The following is a 26237-nucleotide window of genomic DNA, read 5'->3' as shown; positions in this document are numbered from 1 at the left end:
TGAACCAAGTAAGAGGAAAAGCTTTATTTAAAATCAAATGAACCAAGTGATATAGGGGAATGAAACTCCCTACCAACTGTATGTCCAGTATGAGTTCGTGTTTTCTAAAATCAAAGAACGAATTTTAGGAACAACGGAGGTTAAGAGCAGAGTATATGTATTGAGAGAAAGAAAGCTTCTGTCTGCAAGACAGAAGGAATCCCGAGCCAGTTGCCAGGGACTCTGTCTTTTCTAGGGACTTTTATGGAGTAAAATCATGAGATCAGATAGGTCAACGGTGGGGAAAAGTGAACTTTGCAAGGTGGCATAAGGTGGGACAGAACTGTGGTCAATAAGATTAATTGCTCGGGTAAAATTGATTCAATACGTAGTAAGCGGGCATGCTTAACAACAGTGACTCTTCCTGTTGAGGGGTGGCATGCTGACTCTCGACTTCCTCAGAGTAATAGAGAACTATTTGGACTGTGGATCCTTAGGATGTGGTTGTATTTGCTTTGCTTTTTGTCTTGAGGTCTGGCTCACAGCAGGTGATTGTCTCTTCCAAAGCTGCAAGTTATCTGAACTGCTGCTCTGGCTCCTTTGAGGGCCCAGCCCTGCCTGACTGCCTATAATATTTCTAACTAACTCAGCTGCATATAACACAAAGTATTTCTCTTCAGACTATGTGCAAATTTACCTATCCAGGCTTTTAATTGCAAATCCCGTAAAGGGGATCATAATGCCCACTTCTTAAAGTTATTGTGAAGAGTAATGTTTGTGAAGGGCTTTACTTAATGTTCGGCACATTGAAAGATTTAATTAACAGTAGTTTTTGTTTCTGATACCTGTACTTGTAGATAGTCCACTAAATCTAAATTTTCTTCCTAAGAACTAAATATTGATGTGAAAATGAGAAATTTTGGAATGTTTTTGTTACAATTTAAGCTATATTTTTTTTTATTTTAAATATAGTAAAATACAACAAAACAAAGCCAATTAAGACAATGCAATGAAATTGGTACAGAACTTCAGAGGAAGATACTGGGATAACAGTAATAGGTACCATAGTATATCTTGTTAACTTGACAGTAGTTGTCCATTCAATCAGATATAGCAAAATCAAACGAAAAACAGAACACTGTAAAACCAATCAAAACAGAATATTGAATAGAGCAAAACAATCAGACAAAGGAAAAAGTGAAAACAATATTGGCCTTCAAAGACAGATAGAAGGAAATCCCCCATATTTGCTATACTGCATACTGTCATCCATCCAGAGAGATGCTCAGACCTCTGGCCCCAGGTCAGCATAATCAACCCAACAATACAAGCATTTAGTTACTCTAGGTGCCTTACTTGCTATCAATACTGGCTGACCTTGAAACTATCCAGTTGCTAACGCTGAGGAGTGGGGGTACCACTTACCAGGAAGGCTGGCTTGAAACTATCAAAACTATTCAATCAGAGATGGAAATATTAAAAATATGACTTGCGGGGCTGGCGATTTAGCTCAGCGGCATAAGTGCCTGCCTTGCAAGCAGGCAGTCGGGAGTTAGATCCCTGGTACCGATAAAAAAGAAAAAGACAAAAAAAAAAATTAAGATTTTAATAAATAAAAAAAAATAGGAGCTGGAGTAGGGAGCAGCATCCTGAGTAGGGCATAGGGGCAGCCTGGGACAGTCACAGGAGCACTTAGCATTTATAGTATGCACCAAGGCTGGACAACCAGGATTCAAGACTGAAAAGGGCAGATCAGAACCAAATAGGCGAACACACACAGCAACATTGAAATTTGGAGTGGATGACATCAAACAAGAACCTCTATCTTCAGTAGGTTGGCTTAAGGTTGAGACTCTAGAGATATCCTCTACTAGGTATTGGAAATATTTGGGTTTGTTTTGCTTTGTTTTGTTCTGTTGACACCAATTCTTGGGTGTTGGGATATACATAATCAATAAAACAACCAAAAATGAAGTTAAATGCTAGACAACTATAAAATGTACCATTCATTGTAAGAAGAAATAGTAAGTGTCACTTTACAAGTAACCCTTTCATTTTTATAACTGATTAAGGGGACTTAAAAGCAGGAGAAATTGGGGTTTGAAAATGACAGAGGCCAAAAGATAGCAAGAGATCAATAAGGGCAGACCAATAGAGAGCCGGACAGAGAAAAGGTATAAAATCTTATTTTCTAGACTCTTAACATCATATCACTAATGACTTAACATGGAGTTATATGTGACACTGTGGGCACACATGCCAGCCCTCACCTCTTTGTCAAAGGAGCTAAATGAGTACACCATCTGCTCCTGCCTCTTCTGTTGCTAGGGCTTAGCAATGATCCTATCCCTTGGCCACTGTGCCCACAGGAGCAGTAGTGGAGCATTCCAACAGAAGAATCAGCTAAAGATGTTCTCTAACAGCCCTCTTAAAGGAGTCATGTTGATCATTCAACTGCAGTCTCCTCCCATCCCCCACTGGGGATCCAAACTCACAGCCTTGTGCTTGCCAGGCAGGCGCTTATGCCACTGAACTAAATCCCCTGCCCTCAACTCAATCTTAATACTGCCAAGTAGTATAGCAGGCAAGTTCATCTGTAATCTATTCCCGCCAATCCTCTATTCTTATGTACTTGCTCCCCATAACACCCACAGGCACAGGCAACTGAAGGTGGCAGTTTCCTACTCTGGATCTTCACCTGCAGTGCCTCTGCTCCCTTTCAGCTGGTTGGCAGCTATTGACCTTAGGGACAGAATCCAGAGAGGATAATGATAGAAGGTCCAGAGGCAAAGGAAATTCACCAGACCCAGGCCTGGCCAGCTTGGCCAACTGTTCTACTCTTACGTTCCATTTCAGGAGTGTGAGCACTCTAAGATCTTCACCTTGAACCATTTACTGCAAAAAAACACATACTTAGGCATTTGTTTGTATATTTATTCATCCCCTTCTTCCCCATCTGGAATGCCTCTGTTTCCTGTTTCTTCCCACTCCCATCACAGTTCTACTGTTCATTCTTCCCAGGTCCTCTCACGTTGTTCACAAAATACTGTTTCACCTGTCCAAGCAATATGAACTCATTCCCTTTGACATTCCATGTTATTTTCTGTGCTATCTAATCTTCTTTGGATTTTGTATACTTCTCTTTTTCTTCCCTGATTGATTGACAGATTTATTCATGGCAGAGATTGTATCTACTCGTCATGCATACCTGTGGCATTTCTGAACACAGTGTTTGTTCTCAATTTATGTAAAATATATTTGTCAAATTTTTCTGAGACCTAGTCTTGTATGATGGGTTTTTGTTTATTTTTTGGTTTGGTATTTTGGGTGGGTGGGTTGTTTGTTTGTTTGGAGACAGAGCCTTTCTATATAGTACAGTGCTTTTGCCTCGCCTCCCACATGCTGGGATTACAGGCATGCACCACCATATCCTGTTATATGATAGGTTTATATCAAGAAAATACATCCTAAATTTAAGAATGTGAAATGTGTATCCTAATTGAGCATCTTCCCTTTCTTATACAAGGATTTCAAATTACAGGTAGTATTTATAGTTATTTTAGTTAGCCTCTTTAAAGTGCATTTTTGCCTTAAAAAAAAACTGGGTGATCAACTATTAGACTCTTATAAGCTTAGCTCCAGAGTCCTCCCTGTTTATAAGAATGAGGAATCTTCCAGACTTGGCAACTTAAGAGTGTATTTTAAAATTCTAGAAAGAAATATAGTTTATAATTTTTATAATTAAGTTTATTAATGATCTTTGGTTGATGTGGACTATTTTCCATAATGGTATGTATTTCATATTAGACTAGAGTGTATAATGTGGAAAGTATAGTCACACTTTAGATTAGTGCTCTGCAGATACTGGATATATTAATTTTAAAGCAACTCATATTTAAGATTTTTCCAGGAACAATGAATTTCCATGACCTAAGTTTACATCTGATTCACTGTTTAGTTTGAAGAATACTATTTTTGAGAAATTAATTAAATATCTAGGATGTGGTAGTCAGCATTTTCCAACTGCATCATAATTGTTTCACTATGTATTATTTATTCACTATTAATATCAGAAATAGCTAAATAGGATCAAGTTTATGTATAGAAATTTAAACATAGGAATAAATCAAAAAGGGGAGGGCCCAAATACCATTATTTAATTGTTCTTACTATCTTTCATTGATAGATTTGATCCCCAGTACCACACAGAAAAAGTTCTTCTTGTAACACTGATTAAAGATTATAGATACCAATTAACTTAAAATTTATTTTAATTTGACCCTTTTTATGGTGGTGAATATTTATAACATAAAATTTACTATTTTTAAGCATGCGATTCAATGGCATTAATTATATTTATATTGCTTTATAGCCACCACTATTCATATTCTGAGTTTGCAATTCTAGGCACCTCATACAAGTGGAATAATACATTATATATCCTTCTGTGACAGCTCTGACTTACCTCAGTTAGCATTTAGTCCTCCAGCTTAATACATGTTGTAGCCAACTGTGTCACTTTGTTAGGGGTAGGAATTCATTAGTCAATATGAATCACATTCATATTGTCAGTCAAAACTCACAGAGAAAAAAATTAGAAAAACAATATTATTAACAGTATCATCAGGACAAAGCAAATATTTAGGAATTAACCTAGTGAAAGAGCTCTATACCAAAATCTATAATATTCTCCAGAAAGAGATCAAAGAGGACCTCAAAAATTGGAAAGGTATCCCCTTCCTGGATAGGCCATACCAACAATCAAAATGCCAGCATTGTTCACAGAACTATAGACAGCAATCCTAAAATTTATATGGAAATGGAAGAGGAAAAGCAATCCCGAATAACAACAGCAAAGTAGGAGGCATCACAATCCAGACTTGAAGTTATAGTGATAAAAACAGCATGGTACTGGCACAAAGGCAGACATGAAGATCAGTGGAACAAAATAGAGGATTTAGAAACAGTCCCGGGCACATTCATCTATTTGATTTTGGACAGAAGAGTCAAATACACTAGAGGAAAGGGGGGCCGATCCATGAGGATCCAACTCATGACCTCATACTTGCCAAGTAGGCGCTTATACCACTGAGCTAAAATCCCTGGTCAACATAACCTTTTTAATAAATGATGCTGGGAAAATTGGCTATTTACCTGCAGAAGTTTGAATCTAGACCCTTATTTCTTACCATGTACCAAGCCTAAGTCAAAATGAATCAGGTATCTAAATCTTAAAACAGAAACAATCTGCTGAAAGATAAAATAGGCAAAACTCTTAAAGACCTAGGCATCAGAAAGAACTTTCTTAACAGAATTTCAGTTGCATAAGAAATAGCATCAAAGGGGCTGGGGATTTAGCTCAGCAGCTTGAGCACCTACCTGGCAAGCACAAGGTTCTGAGTTCGATTCCCAGTTCCAGAAAAAAAAAAACTAGCATCAAGAATCAACAAATGGGGGCTGGGGATTTAGCTCAGCAGCATAAGCACCTGCCTTGCAAGCAGGCGGTCGTGAGTTCGATCCCTGGTACTGATAAAAATGAAAAAGACAAAAAAAAAAACAAGAATCAACAAATGAGATCATATCATTAAAAATAATGAAGCACTGCCATTAACTACTGTGTCAGTTTTAAGTAAATTCCAGTGGTGGTGTCTGGAAATGACGAGGTAGTGCCATAGTTATCTTCATTAAACATGGCGATTTCTCATTAATTCACACTTAGATTCAGCACCCATTTACCAGATGCTCCCTGTATGTCACATAACGGTGCTAGACCTCAGAAACATAAAGAAAATATTCCCTTTCATCAAAAGGCTTTTAGTCTGTCACAGGCAACACTGAAAAACTCACCACAAGCCTTAGAACAGCTACTTCTCAACATATGTAAATCCTTCCCAAGATTCAGGATCTTCCAGCATGGCTGCACCTATATTTAATAAGCAATGAAGCTGCTGTGTGAGCCTAAGAAAAAGAAGATACACAGCAAATTAGTAAGTGCATCATAGATAGTTGGTTGGGTAGATGGATAGATAGCAAGCTGGGCTAATGGAAAAGTAAGAAATAAAAAGTTTTTTTCCTTACCAAAAAAAGTGTATTGCAAACTACCATTGGATAATGTTTAAATGAACTCTGTAAGAATCAGAATTTTTTATATCCCCAAGACTACATATCTATAATTTTTTCTTAATATAAAAAATATATAAACATTCATACATACCACTGTCTGCCACTTTGTTATCCCTTTGAGAAACCAGCTGTGTTCTCTACAAAGTTCATGTGTTATCTCTGATTGTAAGACTCCTTCAGGATTATATTATTCCCTGTATTTTGTTGATAAGAAAACTAACATACAGAAACAATGGGAGGGTTAAGGCCTTCAAATTAGTAAGTGAGCAAGTAATAAAGTAGTATTTCAAACTGCAGTCTGTTGGTAATTTTGAAGCTTATGATTTTTCTATTGTGTTCCATTATATGTCTCTGAAAATGATGGTCATGTCTTCAGCTTTGCCTTTTGTTGATTATGAGAGACACCTCTTTTCTACAGAGAAATTCCGAAAGCAACATACTTAAAACCAAGGTTAAGATTTACAGTAGTGACTGCTTTGTCATCAGAGGTAGTTTAAACATATATAATTGAGAAGAGATGTTGATGATGATTTCTCGATACATGTGGTTTTATGGAGCATCTTCAGTCTTACCATCACTGTGGTCAAGGGCCACAGGGCCACATAGGCTGAGGAAGCACCACAGCAGAGGGCACTTCTGAAGAAAAACAGTCTCTATAGGTTCCTGTGTACTTTACAAATCGATGTGTTTCTAACCAGGCACCTGTGATTCTGATGATTATCAAGAGGAAAAAGACAGGTTAGTGTCCTCTTACTCCAGATGTTAAGATCAGTATTGTGTTTGGTGGTTCTCCTTCTGATTTCTGTTCTCTGTATTCAGAGCATTCACATTTTCCTGTGATCTTAAGGGACATAAAATGAGGGCACACTACTGTCTGCTCTAATACTCGTCCCTTTTGGCAAGTCATCTCATAGGTGGTTCTGGTTAATCCTGGTGTAGAGTGCAGCATATTAGGAGTGGGAAAACAATATGGTGAGCCAGCTCTTAGGAAAAAAGTCCTAGGCTGTGTGGGAAGAGGCGGAACGTGGGATGTCTGTAGCCACCAGTGCTCATCAGATAAAACAGCAATTTTATATGACCATTTATATGTTAGAGACATAAAAGTATCAGGATCTATGGTCTAAAAATCTGGTTGCAAAAACTAAAATCAAATCAGTAGTACAAACTAAAAACCAGATGAGTGACATAAAAATAAGTGAAGACTGTACATTGTACACTTTCAGAGGCAGACTCATCTCTAATAATAAAGCTTATACCTCAAGGCCTCTTACTTGCATTACCTTCTGTTGTGCTGGGAGTTGTTGAATGTTCTAGAAAGGAAAACCACATTTCAATGAGGAAGTACTTTGTAAGCATTTTAGATCATATCTAAAGAGATATCAGAAGAGGAAAGTTTAATCTTAGCACTTGTAGGATTTTAGTGCTGGTTTTTATAACAAATATTCACTTTTGTTATACTAAAGAAAGCTGCCTCTTAGTTGTTTCAGACCCTATAAAAGTTTAGATCTATCTTAATTCTGTGGCCACAGTCTACTATCTGCAACCTATACTCTATCCAGAAGCAGAGTGTCAGTCTTCTACCATGATAGAAATGCAGGCTCATTCATGCAGAGTGTGTATTTGTGCCATGCACTGCTGTGTACATACACTGCCTCCTTTTGTCATGCAGTCCCCCCTGTAGAGATTAGCTGATATCTCCATTTGGCTGAAGAGGGACCAGAGGTTTAGGTTTAGACTCGAGACTTGTTAAGATCACAAAGCAACACTATGCTTTAGTTCCTAGGAAAAAATATTTTTTTGCAGATCCTCATTTCAGAAGATGATATACAATTGCAAGGCAGGTCAGTTTTTTTCAGGGAAGAAAATCCAACATTTCATTGTTGTGGCCAAAAATGACTTCTTGAATTAAGCTAGAAACTTGGATATCAAGCTTATTTTAGAACACTCATTTTGTACTCTGTTATGTACAGTATAACTTCTGGACACATAGCAGTTCTGGCCTTGATAAGATGTGCTCTCTCATTTCAAGAAATATATTCGGGACAAAACAGATTTTGCTGACAATCATTCTGACTACCCCAGTGTTCACTGCATTAGTGACCAAAAATAAAGCAGTGGATCTGAGAGCCAAGAGTACTTAGCTATGTACAAAACCATACAGAGTATGTTTCAGCTTATGTTTCTGAAAAGATGTAAAATCTACATTGTCATCCTAGAAAACTGGACTTAAAGGATTGAAGATATTTAAAATTTTAGATGTATCTATGGTATCTACCTGTTTCTCTTTTATGTCACTTTATACAAAAAAAATCCCAATTCAGCATGGTCCTATGAAAAAAAATATTATACAGGAGAAAAAAGCATGTTCAGGTAAAGTGATCTTGGATTCTGCTTTTCCATTATTAGAACTTTGATCACCTATAATAGATTTAGGATCCTCTTGGGCCTGAGCCTTTGTGAAATATTACATGTTGTGTTATGGAAGGAAAAGTTGTGAAATACATAGTGCTCATATTAGCATGTTGCCCCTTCCCCTATGTCCATCGTCAGGCTGGCTTTTTACTCCCAGTTCTGTGGGTGGTGAACATTACAGATTTCCCAAGCCATTTTAGGAACTCTTTGTCCTCCACAGTGCTGCTCGGTACAATAGAGATTCATTGTGTAAATGTCTCTGCCTTAGGCAGTCACATACAGACCATCATTTTGCAAGATTCAAACTGTTTTATTTTACTGTATCTAATGGGAAAAAAGGAAATGGGGGGAATAAGACTTCAAAATTGATACGCTTATTCTTCAGCATCCCAAAATTTAGCTTACCTGGCTGGAGATTTAGCTCAGTGGCATAAGCACCTGCCTGGCAAGCACGAGGTTGTGAGTTCGGTCCTGGGTACACCCCCCCCCCCAAAAAAAAGAACCAAAATTAAGCTTACTTTCTTAAAAGGATTTTTGTTTTATTAAGCTACCTTCAATTTATAGATCTTTTTTGGAAAAAATGACAGTACATTTTGTATGGACTATCATTAGAGGGCTGGAATTGTCAAAGACCAAAAGAAATTAATTTTTGTCTCTTAAATTACATGTAAGTATGTGTCTTGTGTGATTGAATTAGTGTCTGTTTCCCCTCCAGTGCCAGGCTTTCTTAAACACAAGGAGTCTTAAACCTTAAAACCATTCTTTCCTAAGATTTACTTCTAAGGTAATCATTTAGAACAAAGGATATTTTCCATCAAAATAATGTAATTTTTATAATTAGACTATTAGACCAGTTCCATAAAGCCTGTTACCAATAATACTTCTAGCTAGAGTAGTTTTTAATATATGGGGCGTGTCTTGAATATATAGAGATGATGTAAAGATAAGTAGTTATTTTAGAAACATCACTAAAATTATTGTAATCTTTTTCCTTTTTTTGCATTTCTTTTTTATTTAAAGGAAAAAAGCAAAACAGAAGGGTAGAAATAATACAGAATTAGCGCTAAGAAATTGATAAATGTTGATATGTTGATAAATTACATATTGTCATCTTAGAAATAGTTGTTCAAGTTATTGTAATCTTTCTGTTAACTTCATTTCCAGTGTAGATAATCTTCTTTTAGGCCCCCTTTTTCATCTATGCTTGTTTTGTTTTTGAGACAGGGTCTCTTTGTGTGGTTCAGCCCATACTGGCCTTGAACTCAAGGTAATTCTCCTATCCCAGGCTCAGGAACACTGGGATTACACCCCATGGCATGTACCACCGTGCCTGACCATTTTTCATTGCTACTAAGAAGAGTTCTCTTATCCCAAAGGCTGAAACCCACTGATCCCGTGTTTATTACTGGGTGAAGGGTCCTGTTGTGACGAATCCATCAATACATCCATATAATTTCTGGGAAGGTCTATTCTGATTTTCCAGAAGGACATGGAGTACGATTTATTTTTACTTTTTAACCTAGGATAGTATCCTGGCCCCTCCCCATACAGCTCTCCTCATGCTTTGCAGTACTAATCAAGACTAATGACAAGAGCAGTGTTCCAGAAAGGCAGGTCCATGGATGGGCTGTTTCTTCAACACTGCTGGAATTTTTCTTCTCTGGCCTACTGCAACACAGTTCAGGTTTTTATATACCTTGTTCTAGACCAAGCAGTTTTTTGATAGGTCTAAAGAATATTACCACTAGAAACAAATACAGTAAAATATAACAAGGAAAACAGCAAAAGAAAAGTCACAAACTTTAGAAGTCCTTTTTTTTTATTTTTTTTTGAGACAGGATCTCCCTATGCAGTTCACAGTGACCTTGAGCTCGCTTTGTAGCCCAAGCTGGTCTCAAACTTGCAGCGATCCTCCTGCCTCAGCATCCTGAGGGCTGGGATTACATGCATGTGTCACCACATCTGGCTTTTCAGGAAACCTTAAAAATTTATAATTATAGTCTAAATTTTCTTTGAAATACACTAAGTGAAACTGGACTTCAATCTTTGTTTCTCTTCCCACATTGTCTTCAGTCTTTAGAAGCTTCTCAGTTATCACTTGTAATCTTCTGGGAGATACTTGTTAGTCTCATTCATATCTGTAATGGCTCACCCCACTTTTCCATGTCTTTCCCTCCCCTACACCCCATTTTCCTTTCCTTAGGTTCTGTTGGAAAGACAGAGACCACACAGTAAATAGTGAGTCTTAGAGTATGTGAAGAATTAAAGTAAGACTCATCTATTTCCAGAGGAAACCATAGACTGCTCTGCACCTTTGCCAGAGGATGCTGTACGAAGGGTGCTGGAATTGTGGATAAGAAGCATATGTGCAGTGGGAAGAGTGGACAGCAGTCTCCTTGTCTCTTTAACTGGCATGATGTCATTCATTGTGGGAGTGTTTATGTGTGACACAACTGACCAGGTGGATGTTCGAATTAGTGACTTCAAAACCATAGTAGTTTTATTTCTAAGCTCTACATACTCAGTGTGCAGCCTTGTCAAAAGATACTTGCTATCCATTCTTTGCCTATAGAATCCAAAAAAACTAAAGACCACTACAAATTCTGAGCACTTTTAACATCTTATCTGAAATATCTGTTGGGATAGAAGTGATGGGAGTTGTTCATCATGAACGTGAAAGCATTTGTAAAGACCTGTAATACCAAACATTCTTATGCCAAAGTCATGTGCCTACCCTTTCTTGTTTTCTTTCTTTTTTATTTTTATTTTTAATTTTTTAATTTGTCTTTTTGAGACAGGATCTCGCTATGCAGTTCAGGCTGGCCTTGAGCTCACTTTGTAGCCCAGGCTGGTCTTGAACTTGGAAATTATTCTCCTGTCTCAGCCTCCCAAATGCTGGGGATTACAGGAGTCTGTGCCACCATGTCCGGCTTTTCTTGTAGTTTTCTTTTTAGTAAGCTACCTCTTTTAGTTCCCTTTCCAGAAAATTTTACCCCAAATAATCTTTGGCTTTTAGATACCCTATCCTCATTTTTCTCTTTTACAATAAGTCACATTCAGTATTCATTTTCTCCCAGCTATACGTTCCATTGTATAAGTAGGTGACTGCATTAAGTATCCTATTTTGTTTCTCTTCTGTGTTCTTCCAAAGAGCCCCTTTTGTACCTTTCCATGTACTCACCTTCTTTTTGTTTTTCCATGTCATCTTTCTTAGAAATCAAGATATTAACTCACGCTACCAATTTACAATCTTGAGCAAGCAAGAGAAAAGATCTAGGTACTAGTGAGTTTTTAGTTTCCATTCCTGACTCAGTGATTCAGGCTTTTCTTGGAAGACAGAGCCTATAGTTCATCTTGTATACATAGGATTGTATGTTTTTCTCTTTTAAGTATACCACTTAACTGGGTTTAACTTTGGCTGAGTGAAAGAAGCACAGAGTAGCAGCTTAGATCCCATGAAACTGAGATTTCCTTGAGGAAGTGGCACCTGCTAAACCAAGAAGGTCATAGTCCCCATACAGGGAAGCCAGTGGCGCATGACAGCCCAATGTCACCCCTTCAGTTGGGCCTGTTCTGTTGGATATACCCCATCTGAAAGGAAGTTGAAGGCATCATGTTTCCTTGGGTTTGTCTAGAGGAAAAAGAGGATGCATTTCCCTTCTATAAGATAAATGCTACTCGCCCTGACCAAAAAAAACCCCAGCATTATTGTAATGCTTAAACTAGGAAGCTGGCCATGGTGACGCAGGCATTCTGAAGGCTGAGGAGGAAGAGCACAAGTTGAGCGCAGCACGGGCACTTGGAGACTTTAGAAAGACCCTATCTCAAGGGGGGAAAACCCCACTGGGGATGTAGTTCAGTGTAAAGAGCCTGGGTTCAATAAGCAGTACTGCAAAAAAGAAAAAAATTACAACCTGCAAACTATCCATGTTTTAGCAACTTAGTTAAAATGTGTGTTTTCAGTGGTATCTTTGAAAACTAAAGAAATGTATTACTGTTTTACTGACTTTGACTTAAAATTTAAATTTGTTGATAGGAAAACCATAGAAATGTTACTGAATTTATTTGTAGCAATGACTCAAAATAACTGCAATAAAATATACTCTTAATGTGTAAAAGTTTCTGATTCAATTTTTCTTATCACCAAGACTTGTAATGTTCTTTGCTTTTAGTAAAAACTTGCCTGTTTCTTTTCATTTTGACTTGCCCTTACAAAGCCTGTCCATTCCATTTTTAAACCTGAATGATTTCAGATTTTTTGTCATACAGTTATTTATAGTAAGTTATTTAAAGTACTTTGTACTTGTAATATTAGATTCTTTGTAAGCCTGGATGTAATTATCAATGCAGAATGGTATTATTAGTGCCTGTCTTTTGTAGCGCTCAAAGTGTTCCACCTGTGTTATTATATTAAGCCTCATAACATCCCTGTGAGGCAGGGCATTTTGCAAGTGATTATAGATTGCAGTGCTGAATCAGCAGAGCCTTACAGCATTATGATAAGCTTGGGAAAGATTGAGGTCATGTTTGAACTTGCTCTCACGAAACCCTATAAGTAGCCAAATATTTCAGTTGGCAATACCAAGCTGACAACTGCCCCAGTTCTAGTCTCTGGGAAGCCACTGTCCATTGATGCAATGAAAAACAATATAGTTTGAAAAAGCAAATCTAAGATAATATTTGGTTCCTTTGAAAGGCAGGTGAATGACAAATGACAAGAGTCCAACGTCCCCCTGCAGTCTGGGTTCTAAGTCTGCAGAGAAGACTGTCTTCTGCTCTCGTGCTGCCTCTGACAATAGGCCTGCCCAGCAGTCCTGCCCAGTAGTCCTGTCCATCCCCTTCACCCACATTACCTGCCTCACTTCGAACTGTCACTAGCAGGCAGGGTTTCAAAAACAAAGATTGTGGATTCAAAATATGCATCTGCATCGAAGCAAAACTTGTTTCACAATTCCACTGGGTAGAGCTTTCCTGCAGTCCTGACAACTGTATAATACTAACTTACCTAGCACTTGAATGCTTAATTGGGATAATTAAGATTGAAAGTAAGAAAACATTTTATGAAGATTTTATGTTATTTCATTATTTGAGTGGTTTCGTAGAATGTTATGGAAACATCTCTTGTGGCTAATACACATAAAGCAAAACTAATTTCTAACTAATTTAAGTTGGTTAATTTAATATGGAATAACTTAATTACTATTGTGCTTTTGTGTGTGTTTATAATAAGCTATTGAATTGTGATGTTCTGTGGCCTATATAGATGATTATAATTCACCTGCAAAGTTTTCTTTTTGTTTTGTCGTTTGATAGCCACGGTGCTCTTAAGTCTATGTATCGAGGCTTAAGCTTTTCTATAACCTACTGGAGAAGAAATTACCAAGTTTCCAAATTACAGTTTTCGTGATTTCTTGCAAGTGGATTTTTAAATAGTCCTTAGATAGTATTTAAGAACATATTACTGATGTAAAAGACTGGAGAGTTACTAAATTTACAGGACATCACAGTATTTTTCCCTAAATTTACAAATTGTGCTGGAAATTACATGCATTAAGAAAACGAGAGGATCTGTTCATAGCAGAGGTGGTCAGTTTAACAAATGTTGGAAACTTTGTGTTAGTCTTTGTTAATTTCACTTTGACTTGAGTGTGTAAATTATGGCCATCTCTCCTCTGTGCTTCTGTTGAGCTTTGAAACATGCAGGTGCCAGCAGTTTTCAGGGCCCTCTTGCCTCTCCTTCTGCCTGGTTAAGACATGTCAGTTTCTAAGTAAGGCTGACCCCTCCTCTTTTTTTTTTTTTTTTTTCTTTCTAATTGCCTCCTGATTTAAATAGTTGTAGAAGTTTGGTTGATGATTCACGGCCATTCCTGCTTAAATTGGAGAGAATTCACATCATAAGGAATTTAAAGAGTCACTTTAAAGATTTGTTTAAATCTACTCCTGGTGTCATGAAATGCAGTGACTATTAAATAGAGATCTGATATGAGCTCTTTCTAGAATGTCCAGTGAAGTTAGAATATTATACTGACAATAAAGCTACAACATATATCAGCAAAGTAGGAAAAGCCTGCTTTGGATTATTTACCAGATACTTCCCACTCCTTTTTACCTACTGTTTTACTTATCTCCTACTCTAAATTCAATGATCATTCTCCATGATCGGGCAAAGTTTAGGTATATATATTAAAAATTTAATATGTCAGCCGGGCATGGTGGCTCACGCCTGTAATCCCAGCACTCAGGAGGCTGAGATGGGAGGAACGTTGTGAGTTCGAGACCCGCCTGGGCTACAAAGTGAGCTCAAGGCCAGCCTGAACTGCATAGTGAGACTCCGTCTCAAAAAGACAAAAAAAAAAAAAAATTAATATATCGTGTTTTTTTTGTTGTATAATCAAACGTTATTTTTGAAAAGCTCCTAATACTACATACCTGTTTGACCTTTGAAACAAGGCACTTGGTCACTTTCACCAGACTGCTCAGTTTGACATAAGTAATTTAAGATGACACCCCCAGGTGACACCCCTTTTTTGGAAGAGGTCCCCTAATGATCTTAGTATAGAAGATGAATAATTCATGACTGCTTTGTGTCATGACCACACACCTTGCGTGTGTGGTGAGCCCTTACTGCTACACAGCCCTATTAGTGCCCAGTAAGTTTCTATACATTATAAAAATGATACTTTAGTGTTCCCCCAGAAAGTTATATTTGGGAGACCCAGGGTAGTACACTTTCCAACGTGTCCTTTCTTTCCAAAATCCTGGAGGGTATGCCTGGGTCTTCCCCAGGCTGGGATTCTCTGGAGTAAGAATACCAGTTTTTTAAGGTACAGCATTTGTGTTTATATATTAACTAGCTAGTCTCATTCCCATAGATGGTTCCCTACAGGTTAAAAAACAAAAATAAGCCAGAGTAAAAGATCTTTTGTGAATCAGGCAGAAATAAAGAAAAACATAGAGAAGGACTAAAAAAATGGGTTGTAGTTACAAGAAATGATAACTCTCCCTACTATAATTGTTCAGAGTTTCTCAGATGTTTGAGACAAGACCAAATCTGGTGTAGCAACTTCGTTTCCTCTCTAAATGTTTGCCTACGAATCATCTATTTTTCCTTTCAGTTATCAAGTTGCTGAGTCTGTCTTGACTGAACCAAATTCATAGCCACTGGAGGGTTGACTGGGGGATGTGAATGTCCTATGTCCCAGGGAGTAGATGCCTCTGACCCTAGTCCTCTCTAATCCTTGTCAGCAGAGCTTTTGCCGCAGACACTCTGCACTCACCTGGCAGTCATTGCCTTTGTTCTGGTGAATTCTGGTTGCTTTGATCCCTGGACAGTCTCCCTGCTCCTTGGTCCCGTGTCATGGTATGTTGTGTCCCTCCCACCCCCTCCCATCCTCCTTCCATCTTCTGTGGCACTGTGCATTGTTATCAGTGCATTGCTTTCTGTACTCAGGTATACTTAGCATAATTTAATGTTTTAGATCTCAGAATTGGATGATTCTATGCTCTATTATCAGTTTTTGCAGTAGGTACTTTAAATTGGGAACACCTGCTTTTTACAAAGCACTTTAGTAAGGTCCTCCCATGATTGCTCAAGCAAGTGTTAGAACGAGAGACTTGGGAATAGACGGTAGTAAGCAAAATGAAGCCAGGAGTGTTATCCTCTCTGTGGTATTGTTAGAATAACAGTGCGGGGAAGAAGAGGATGCATGCAAGTAGCATCTCTTTAGGAGGGCATCAGAGACTGTGTCTATGGAGAGACACTGGAAGGAAGAGACACCCAGGTTAGAGGAGTGTGCAGGGAGAAGGGCAGGCGGGCCTAAGAAGTGAAACATCCAGGGGAAGCACAAAGGACTCCTGAGCAGGCCAGAGGAAACCCAAAGACAAATGAAGGCCAGGTGACAACCTGGGAAGCACCCCTCTGAATAGCCACCCTTGAGGTGCGGCAGAAGCCCAGGTGTCATGAACCCTCCCTCCTCTTTTTCTTACTCACTCTGTCCTCCTTCCTGCATCTTTATTGGACCTTTTTATGGCATTCAGTTTCCAGCCCCTCCAGGTATTTCAGTCCTCCCTCAAGCTAATCACACTCCCTAGACACCTCTCCTGACTCAAGGGTAACTTGATCCTTAGAGGCCAACTGCTCTCCCAGAGCACTGTGTGGGAGGGACTAGAAACCTGGTGAAGAAGGTCTTTTATACCCGTATCCTCAGGCTAATGGAACTACCACACACACACACACACACACACACACACACACACCCCTTACCTGTAAATTTAAGAGCTATGAGTAGGAAAATTCCAGGATTTGATTTAAAAAATAAAAATTAAAAAGCTCATTAGTGCCCAAACTACTTTTTTACATGAAGCCGGTTATAACTTCCTAGATGAGAATCTGGGCTTAACATGTTGGTTTGTTTGGGAGTGTCCTCTGCATTCCCTGTTCCCTTTTGTCTCTTCTTCCTTCCACTTGCTCTTCTGGAATTACTCTGCTGCCGTTACTATGTAGTCTGAACATTTTTCTCATCTAGGCTTTTCCAAATGCTTTGACTCCAAAAAGCAAAGTCTACTCTACTGTGTTATCTAGACAGTAAACCTCTTCAAAACAGATACATACTTCTAAAGACACATTTGTGATCCTTGGGTCCTGGCTAAACTGAATTTCAATTCAGCTGCAGCTGTGAAACTGTTCAGTATTAACACAGCATTGAGTACCCACTGTGTGCCGAGAAGTGAATTTAAAAAAAATTTGTTAGAATCAACAGTGCAGTGAAAAGCCGCCCCACCCCATGAGGGAAGTCTTCTGATGGGGTGGGCCTGGGGCACAGAGAAAACATGGAGGAAAGGCCTAACTGAATGTAATTAAACCTTGTGGAGCAACAACAGGACCCTGAAGGGCATCTGTGCCACTGTACAGTCTGAGAGTGCTTGAATTGTAGAGGTCAAGGAGATCCTGAGGAGAACCCTAAAACCTCAACTAGCTAAGTCCAGTGAATTAGAACTCGCTCTAATAATTTTCATTTGGTATTTGGCATTTCACTCTCAATAATCCATTGCTCTGGAAGATGTAAGTAAAGACACATCGTGATCTCATGAATGAGTGAGTGCTGCCGTAATAGACTTCGTAATACATATTTGCCTTTAAGTTCATTAACTTGTTAACACTTCTGAAGCTGTTTCCATGTGTTCTTTCAGTATATGTATGATTTATTGTGCACCTTTTTTTGAACTGTGGACATAGAAACAGATTATTTAAGAGACTTTTGATAAATTGTTACTTACTTAGATGGCTCACAATAAAAGATTATCCACTGTCATTTTACATATTAAGTTCAATACTGATAGGTAATATGTGAAGTACAGTACTAAATAAAAATACCTATGGGTGACAGCAGACTGGATAATAATTGAGTTGTTAAGAACAGGGGGATTTTCCTGACCACTTATACTGAGTCTAGTGATTGTCCTCTCTTGATAAGTATACAGAATAGCATTAATGTTAAATATTAAAAGCTACAAACTTATAGCATGATTTAAGCAGTAATGTCTTGCCACTGATGAACACGAAACCAAGTCTGTTGCTTTCTCTGAAGCAGAGTGTAAAAGGGTGTTGCTGGGTAGAGATGGCTTCGAGAATGGTGAATTTTGCCATTTCTTCATGCCAAAGTGAAATCATCGTACAGTAACAAGAAAGCCAGTATCAGATAGGCATCTTGGGCCTTAAGTTCCTCCCGCTACTAAAGAAAGTGCAGCTGCATGTTTTTAATATGCACGGCAGGAGATTTCAGCAGCTCGATGATATATAGTGCATTAATGCTGAAAAGATAAACACATTTGGAGAGCACAGGAAGGGCCTTGTGTTTTTATGTTTAGCAGAATGCTTCTTAATGAATAAGAATGTGCTGCTGGCTTCACACAGCCATATGGCGGTTTTTCTAATTTTAGTTGGGTGCAGATGCATAATTCTCCCATTTTACCTTCTAAAACCTTTGAGATGCTGTGTAACTTTTTCTGTAATATTTAACCTATGATGCTTGGCCAGAAACTGCTTGTCATTGTTTCAGTGACTCTGTATAGGTCTCTGACAATTGCTTCAGCTGAAACCATCCAATTTCAGAATGCAAGAAAAGATGGAAATTGTGGCTGTATTCCCAGTAGAGTCTTAAAATTTGTTGCAGAGGTGATTAGACTTGTGTTTGATGTCAGTCCACTGAAAAATTGATAGATTTTTAGGTGAGTGATTTTACTCATTTTGAAGCAGTAGAATTAATTATAAGATCTACACAAAGTATCAGGTTCCATTTTGGACAGGAATTATAATACTTTAAATAACACGGGTTCGGTAAAAGCAACTGTCTTCATGCTTGACCACATATAGAAATAACAAACTTTCAATTGACTTTCATATCAGGGTTATCTAAACAGGAGCAGTGGGAAAATTCTTCTATACTGTATATGTATCAATACCCTGTGGATTACTTCTCAGTTGATGTATTTTTACAGTGTGAGTGCTAATGTTTGAATTCTGACTTTTTAAAGAAGACTAATATTCACATCTTTTCCATAGCCTCTTAAGTGATTGAGAGAGAAAGACAGAGAGAGAGAGAGAGAGAGAGAGAGAGAATATTAACTTATACTATAATGGCAGTATCACCCTGTCCCTGTAATGGGTGAGTGCTAGAAGGTGTGCAGGTCACTGAGGATCAGTGGTAGTGGCCACTCCTCTGCTCTAATTAGAACAGCGATGTGGCTGTTCTAATTAGAGTCCTCACTGCCTTCCTGGTGAAGGGACGGGACTGTTTTGCTAGCATTTTCTGGAAAGACTGAATTTGTGTGTTTGGTGCAGTTATCTAACAAATAGACAAGACTCTCTAATATATGAAAGTTAATATATTATCCAAAACCAGTAAATGTATTCTTTTTTTTTTTTTTTTTTTTTTTTTTGGTTTTTTTCCTTTTTATCGGTATCGGGACTGAACTCACGACTGCCTGCTTGCAAGGCAGGCGCTTATGCCACTGAGCTAAATCCCCAACCCAGTAAATGTATTCTAGAGGAATACATTAAAGTCTTTTTTAAAAGTACTTCATAATTACAAATATCTAATGTAGTTTTTTAAGAGATAATTTTGTTTTCTGGGATCAATTTCTGATTTATGGTTCTTACTAGAAAAACTGGAATTTTACTTACAAATGTATGTTTTTTACATGCCAGTAATAAAGGGCAGTTTAATCCAAATGCTTTAAAAAAATGTTTTTCCATGTATATTTGAATTAGTTTTACCTCTAGAAATGAAATGCTTCACCTTCTTTTGTTCGGAGAGAAAATACAAATAATAGCTACTTATAAAAAAATGTGTGAAGGGCCAAGTCTAGTAGTACATACCTCCCTAGCACTCAGGAGGCTGAGGTAAGAGGATTGCTGCAAGTTTGAGGCCAGCCTGGGCTACAAAGTGAGTTCAAAGCCAGCCTGACCTGCATAGTGAAACCTTGTCTCAAAAAAAGACACACACACTCAAACCATATGGAATATAATATTAATGATTTTCCCCCAGTTTGTGGTATGACTCATCTTAACACAGTCCCTGAAGAGACAGAGTTTTGTTCTTTGCTTTGAAAGTAGAAATCTAATTAATTAGTGTTGGATTTCTGTAGAGAGGCAAATGGAGAGAGAACCAAAGGGACTACTCTTGAAGCAGCCACCCAGGAAGAAAAAGATAGAGACAGATTATAGAGGCATCTTTGGACAGTCTCTCCATTCAGCGGGGTTTTGGTTTATAAAATGGTGCTATTAAAAGATCATAATTATTTTATGATTTTTAAAAATGTTTTTCAGAGTGAAGAAAAAGTTATTTTCATTGTTGTTCTTTTAGGTCATATTGAAAAGAATAACTTTAATGATTACAGTGCAGTAGGAAGGTGTGATAAAGTCAAGACACAGAGACAGATCTTTCCTTAGGCTCTGAAAATTAAATTTTAGCATCTCTTTCTTCAGTGTAAGAGTTCTATCTATAATAAGATTTATAAAGTTGTGATCATATTAAACTTAGGGACTAGCTTTCTACTGTTGACTTCACTGAAGGATATTTTTGTCACAATATATTTTATGGTTAATGGATGCAAAATATAGAAAACTAAATATAGTTTGTGACTGCTAAGAAAATTGCCTAATTTAAAAATATTAAAATAGTGTTTTAGTATAGTTATGTTGTACTTACGGAAAGGTAAATATATCCAAGGATTTAAACTTATTTTTATCTGCCACATAAAAATAGAATACTCATTACTGAAATTCTCTGTCAAGATAGCCAGTATATTATAAAAATAAAATACCAGTATATTTCCAGTTAGCAAAACAGTGTAAGTGTAACTCAAAGAAGTCTATCTCTCCTTCTCCCCTTCCTCCTCCTGTTTAATTTCAAAATTCAAGTGAACATATAACAGGGATGGTAGTTATTCCATGAAAAGTACCCAAATTTCATTTAGATTCCAGTTACATTGGTAAAACCATCTTTCTGGGTATTTTCTGTCACTTCATATTATTGATTTTTTTCTTTCTAATATTACGAAATGGTCAAAGCACAAATTCAATACAGAATTGAAAACTAGATAACAAATTGGCTAGAAAATACATATATTCCAAACATTCTTTTGAGGGCAGGATTGAAAAGCACTGAGTTCTTACCCTTTGGCTTGCACTTGTTTAGTCACAGGTGCTGAAAATTTCCCACTCATAATATACATAAATTGCATTTGTGTAAACATTTCAATTTTTAAAAGTTCCCTTGAAATTAATCTTGTAGAACCACTCTGGGGCTTTCTTTCAAGTCACATGTTCCTCTAAAATAATTTCAAATTGATCCCATGAAAAGATTTGTTTCATTTTCAGGCAAAAATTGGTAGAGCTGTAGGTAAGGTGAGAGCTTTTGGGGTAATTTTCCTAAGTATTCACACTGAGGCCTAAGATTCCTGATGGCACAACACCACAGATGCATTGCCCCGTCTTCTTGTTCCCATTCCCTTGAAAAACCCACAAAATCCACTAGGTTTGTAAATATTTTCAGCTATGTCAGGCCATCTTTCTCTCTTTTTTGAGCTTGAAGTTTATTCCTAGGAGGTTATAATAGCCTTTTGTTGTTCTCATTGGTTCATTGAGTTGTTTTGCCTTCCTGGCTAAAGCATGAGCTCTCCAGGCATGGTGGCACATGTCCATAATTCCAACACTCAGGAGACTGAGGCAGGAGGATTGCTTTGAGTTCAAGAGCAGGCTGAACTGCATAGCAGGGCACTGTCTCAAAAAAAAAAGCTATGGGCTCTCAGGTGACAATTGTAGTTTGCTGGGTTTCCATCAGCTATGCACTCAGTGCCCACTGAAGCCCTCCCAAAGCCATCTTCTGTCTCCTTGCGTGGCTCAGAGAGGCTGCTTGTCCTCTTACTCATATCAGCGGCTGCTTTTTTAAAAAAGATTTATCAGTTGAATATTATATACTCAAAAAACTGTATATTTTGTCATTATACATACTATTTCAAGGTGAAAACACTTTTTATTCAGGCTTTCCACTAGTTCTCCATGTATATGTTATGTCACATCTAAATTATCTCTTAATTTAGACTTTAGACTCTTACCCCAAATTATATCTGTTATGTAAATTACCAGTAATAGAATATTATACCCAGTTGGTCCTGATTCTGTGTATTTTCTGATAAAAGTCACAAATGGTTTGCCTCAGCATTTTGCTAAAGTATTTAGAATGCTTAGACTCCACCACTGCTAGTTTAGAAACCTGCCTGACTGAGTTGTCTGAGTAAAACTTTTTTATTCTGCAAAAAATATTAGAGGATGAATTCTGGTTCTCAAAAAGATGATCAGATCCTCAAAATATAAATGTGTCACAGGGACAGAAATGTAATTCAGTGGCTTAGTGCCTACTTGGCAAATGCAAGGCCCTTTATTTGAGTCTCCATACCAAAAAAGATATAAATGTTTCACAAAGCCCAGAGATTGGCTTTACAACAGCCCAAAGTAGACTATTAACAGAAACATTATTTTGTATTTACCCTAAAATAGAACAGTACTGTGGACACCACAAAAAACTGTAATTTCCTACTGTTGTGGCTTCCGAATCTTACGTGACAATAGCTTGCAGTTTTCTAGTGATCAGTAGTAGGGACAGAGTTGCCTTTGGATGAGCAGCTGTTATTTCAGCACTCACTCTCCCCCAGCATCGTTAATTTCCATTTTTAAAATTGTCTTTCTCTTATTCTTTTACTTGTTCTTTCTTCTTCCTCTTTATGAAACTGGGCTTGAACTCAGAGCTTCACAGTCAGGCTCTGCAACTTCACCTGCGGCTATGCTTCTAGGATCCTAGTGCCTGTGAGTGTCTAGCCAGGCAGGCAGGCACCAAATATTTTTGGAAAACTGAACTAGGGGCATTGCTGGGAGGATAGTGGGAATACATACTCCCTAGGAGTGAGCCAGGCTTTTATTCAGAGAATAAATCTGTGTTACAGAATTCAGTCTGTGTCACAGAGCTGAGAATCATTGGTGCTGCCTAAGAATGCTTCTGGGAAGGGAATGCCACAGACAGCAGCGAGCAGAGCAAAGGCTGCAGGCAGCTCCTCCTGTTAGAAGGCACAGCAGGAATAGGAATCCAGAGGACCTCTACAGTCCCTAATGTTTACTACACAGGTGTCGAGATTTTGTATTAAGCTCCCAGAGCCTTCAGTCTGAGGTGTGCTAGGACCTGCATAATGCAGCGCGGTTAAGAGGGGTCCAGGAACCCTGTTCATTCCAAGGGGGCTCCACAGAGGGCTGTGTGAGTAGGTCATGGAACATAAGCTAAGTCTAGGACAGCTTTCTAGCAAACTGTTCCCTGAAAACTAGATGAGGGAGCAAGTGATGGTGCCCATCCTGTCTTTTTCTGATGGGTAGGATATTGAACAAAACCTAACGAGAAATGTAGAGTAAACTGGGGGAAAGAAAACTGAAAACATGCCCCAGGGTACAGTTACATTAGCAACAAGAAGATCCTAATCAGTAATTGGCTGAGACAGTGCTGTGTTTTGTGGCTGGCAGTCCTAGCAAACCTCCCACTCTAACAACCAACTGGTGGGAAATTTGGATGAGATCAAGTCTGTAGAGAGCAGGCATTAAGGGCCCGTTGGCAGGGGAGAATCTGCACACTTCTGAGTTGTAAAAGTACCAGACAAGTCTTACTTGCATTTATAAGTTTTACCTCTCAAGAGTTGATGCTTCAAAGAAGTAGTAATTGAAAAACTAGATATGGTCTGCCCAAACTCTGCCCCCAAAAAATTACATGTGGAACTCAGTGCGGAAGAACTAGTAAATACAGATAGTATGTGCTAATAGTAAGTTACATCTACAAGCAATTTTGTAATTTTTAAAGTGTGTTTTACATATCATTCCAGTTATTCTTTGCTTAGCCCATGATGTGTAGAAGGCAGGAAAGGAAACTGAAGCCTTAGAAGTGGCTTGATTGGAGTCCTCTTCCAAGTCCACTGATAAATATTCATCACAAAAAGTCTCCATCAGGGATGGGAATAGCAAGATTTAGAGGACTTGGATGATTGCTAATTATTTTTTAAGTTTCATAAATTAGCCTTTACAAATTTCTAAGTGCTGCATAAAAATCTTTAAAGAAAAAATTCACAAAAGTCATGAAAGCAGTTGATCATGAATGCTAAATTGAATTACAATTTGTTTTGTTTTTCATTAAATTGCAGTGATAACATTCAGTGTAAACAAGCATATAATTTATTCAGGAATAAATAAATTGACACATTGCTTTTGTGTTGTTTTCTAGCAGGTTGTTGATATGTATTGGTTACACTCTAAGCTTTTTTTCATGTTCTTGAAATAGCTAGCTTACACATATATTGATAAATATGCATCTCTTTCTCCCCCGGAGTTTCTCCCCCCCCCCAATAGTTTCATCTGTGGTGGAATGTCATCTGGCCTTGTGAGCCTTGCCAGTCTCAGCCCAAGAGCACATGCCGTATGCCTCTAGATCAGAGGACATCCTCTAGATGCCTGATAGGATGTCTCTTCCCTCCATGTTAAATCCTTAAGCCCTTTGAATAAGTCAGGCACCAAATCTTTCCTGATCAGTTTAAATGTAAATGTAAGCAGAAGTGGAACAGTTGAGGAAGAGTCCAGACAGACTCTGTAGAGTGTCAGGGAGGGACAACTGTAGCAGGTCAGGAATTCTTGATACTCTTCATCAAATATGTACAGATATATCTCTGGTTGTGCTACTGAATCGTGAGCAACAGGCCCTCCTTTATCCTAGTTTTGGGACTCTCTTGAGTAGAAACTAATTGTGCCATAGTGTACAGTGGTTTCATAACGTGCAAAAATGCCTGTCAGGGACTAGCATGAAACCTCTAAACTCATTTACACAGCAGCCCAAAAGGAGATCAGGGCCATGGATTCTGGAGGTGAAAAGTTAATGCCTGGTTCCTGCTTCCAGCCTTTTCTCCCACTCAGGGTCAGTGGGGATATATTCTTTTCTAGTAAGATCTGATCACACCAGAGAGTTTTAGAAATCATTACAGTAAAAATATTTCTGTGTCATTTTGCCCTTGAAATAGCACAACCATTTCATTCACAATTATATTTGTTGCAGAGAAAGCAGCAGCTGCCAACATAGATGAAGTACAGAAGTCAGATGTATCATCCACAGGGCAGGGTGTCATCGACAAGGATGCGCTGGGGCCCATGATGCTTGAGGTAGCGTGCCTTCGTTTTGGTTCTGCATTCTAAATTGTCATTGATGTTCACGTGTTGTTAACTGCAGGAGAATATAATTTAAGGAAAACCCACATTAGTACTGCAGTACAGGCCTGTTGAGCTTACTAACATGTACATATGTTATCTGTGTATGTTCTAGCACCTGCCACTAGCATGTTTGTTTGAAACTTAACAGTATAGAATTTAACCAGATGAGAAAATAAATTGACAGGTTTTAATCGATAGTTGAGCGTTTATTTTGGAAAATTGTATTCACAAGTACTGTTAAATGCTGTAGTATACTTTAGTTTGATATGTTCTCCAAAATTTTAAATTCTATATGTACCATGTACCTCTGACTATATATATATAGTTTAAATTTTTAGAAACAAAGAGGAGACTTCTACTTTCTATGCATGGTACTTCAAACTCACTTTTTTATCTCATAAAAAATGAAAACTGAAAGAATAGGCAGAAGGAACTTCTAAGATGAACACAGTGTAATAGTTGATTGACTGCCTCTTTTTATTAACTTTGGGAAACTTTATGGCCAGCTACTTCTTAGAATTTGTAACATGATGTTTTCCTATCTTACTAACAAGTACTAAATACCAAATGCTTTGCTATTCCTGTTCCAAAATAAAAATTCAAGATGTAGGCTATAGTAGAATGGTGGGGGAAGGTCAGTGACCATAATAAGAAGCAGGAACCTTGAGACATAAATTATGTCAGTTCTTAAGATAATTTTCTTTGCTGATAATATGATGGGGTTGAAAAATACTGCATAACCAGAGCTTACAATGCTATCATTATAGCAGAAGCTTGTTGCACCCACCATACATATATAAGAAATTATGATTTTTAAAACAAAGATAACCAATTTTCTCTTGACTTTGTTGCCACCTTTTCTTAGTTATTGCATGTGATTTTTATTTTTAGAGAATCTAATTCTATAAAAATTGACCAAGTAATTGGGGGTCAT

At 37.9% G+C, this 26237-nt stretch overlaps 1 protein-coding gene across 8 annotated transcripts in view; it reads left to right on the top strand.

Annotated features, from left to right (window-relative positions):
* The window catches only part of Ncoa2 (nuclear receptor coactivator 2), a 278129-nt gene that overhangs the window by 198741 nt on the left and 53151 nt on the right, over positions 1 to 26237 (top strand). For all 8 annotated transcript variants that reach the window (XM_063257438.1, XM_063257437.1, XM_023561717.2 and 5 more), the window contains one exon: positions 25152 to 25255. In XM_063257438.1, coding sequence (XP_063113508.1) covers positions 25152 to 25255 — 104 coding nt within the window. The remainder of the gene's footprint in view (positions 1 to 25151; positions 25256 to 26237) is intronic.

This window comes from Cavia porcellus, unplaced genomic scaffold (assembly GCF_034190915.1).
Source record: "Cavia porcellus strain 051 isolate PalLab524CR breed Dunkin Hartley unplaced genomic scaffold, mCavPor4.1 scaffold_10, whole genome shotgun sequence".
Taxonomy (NCBI): Eukaryota; Metazoa; Chordata; class Mammalia; order Rodentia; family Caviidae; genus Cavia; species Cavia porcellus.
This window is presented reverse-complemented; position numbering and strand designations above follow the sequence as displayed.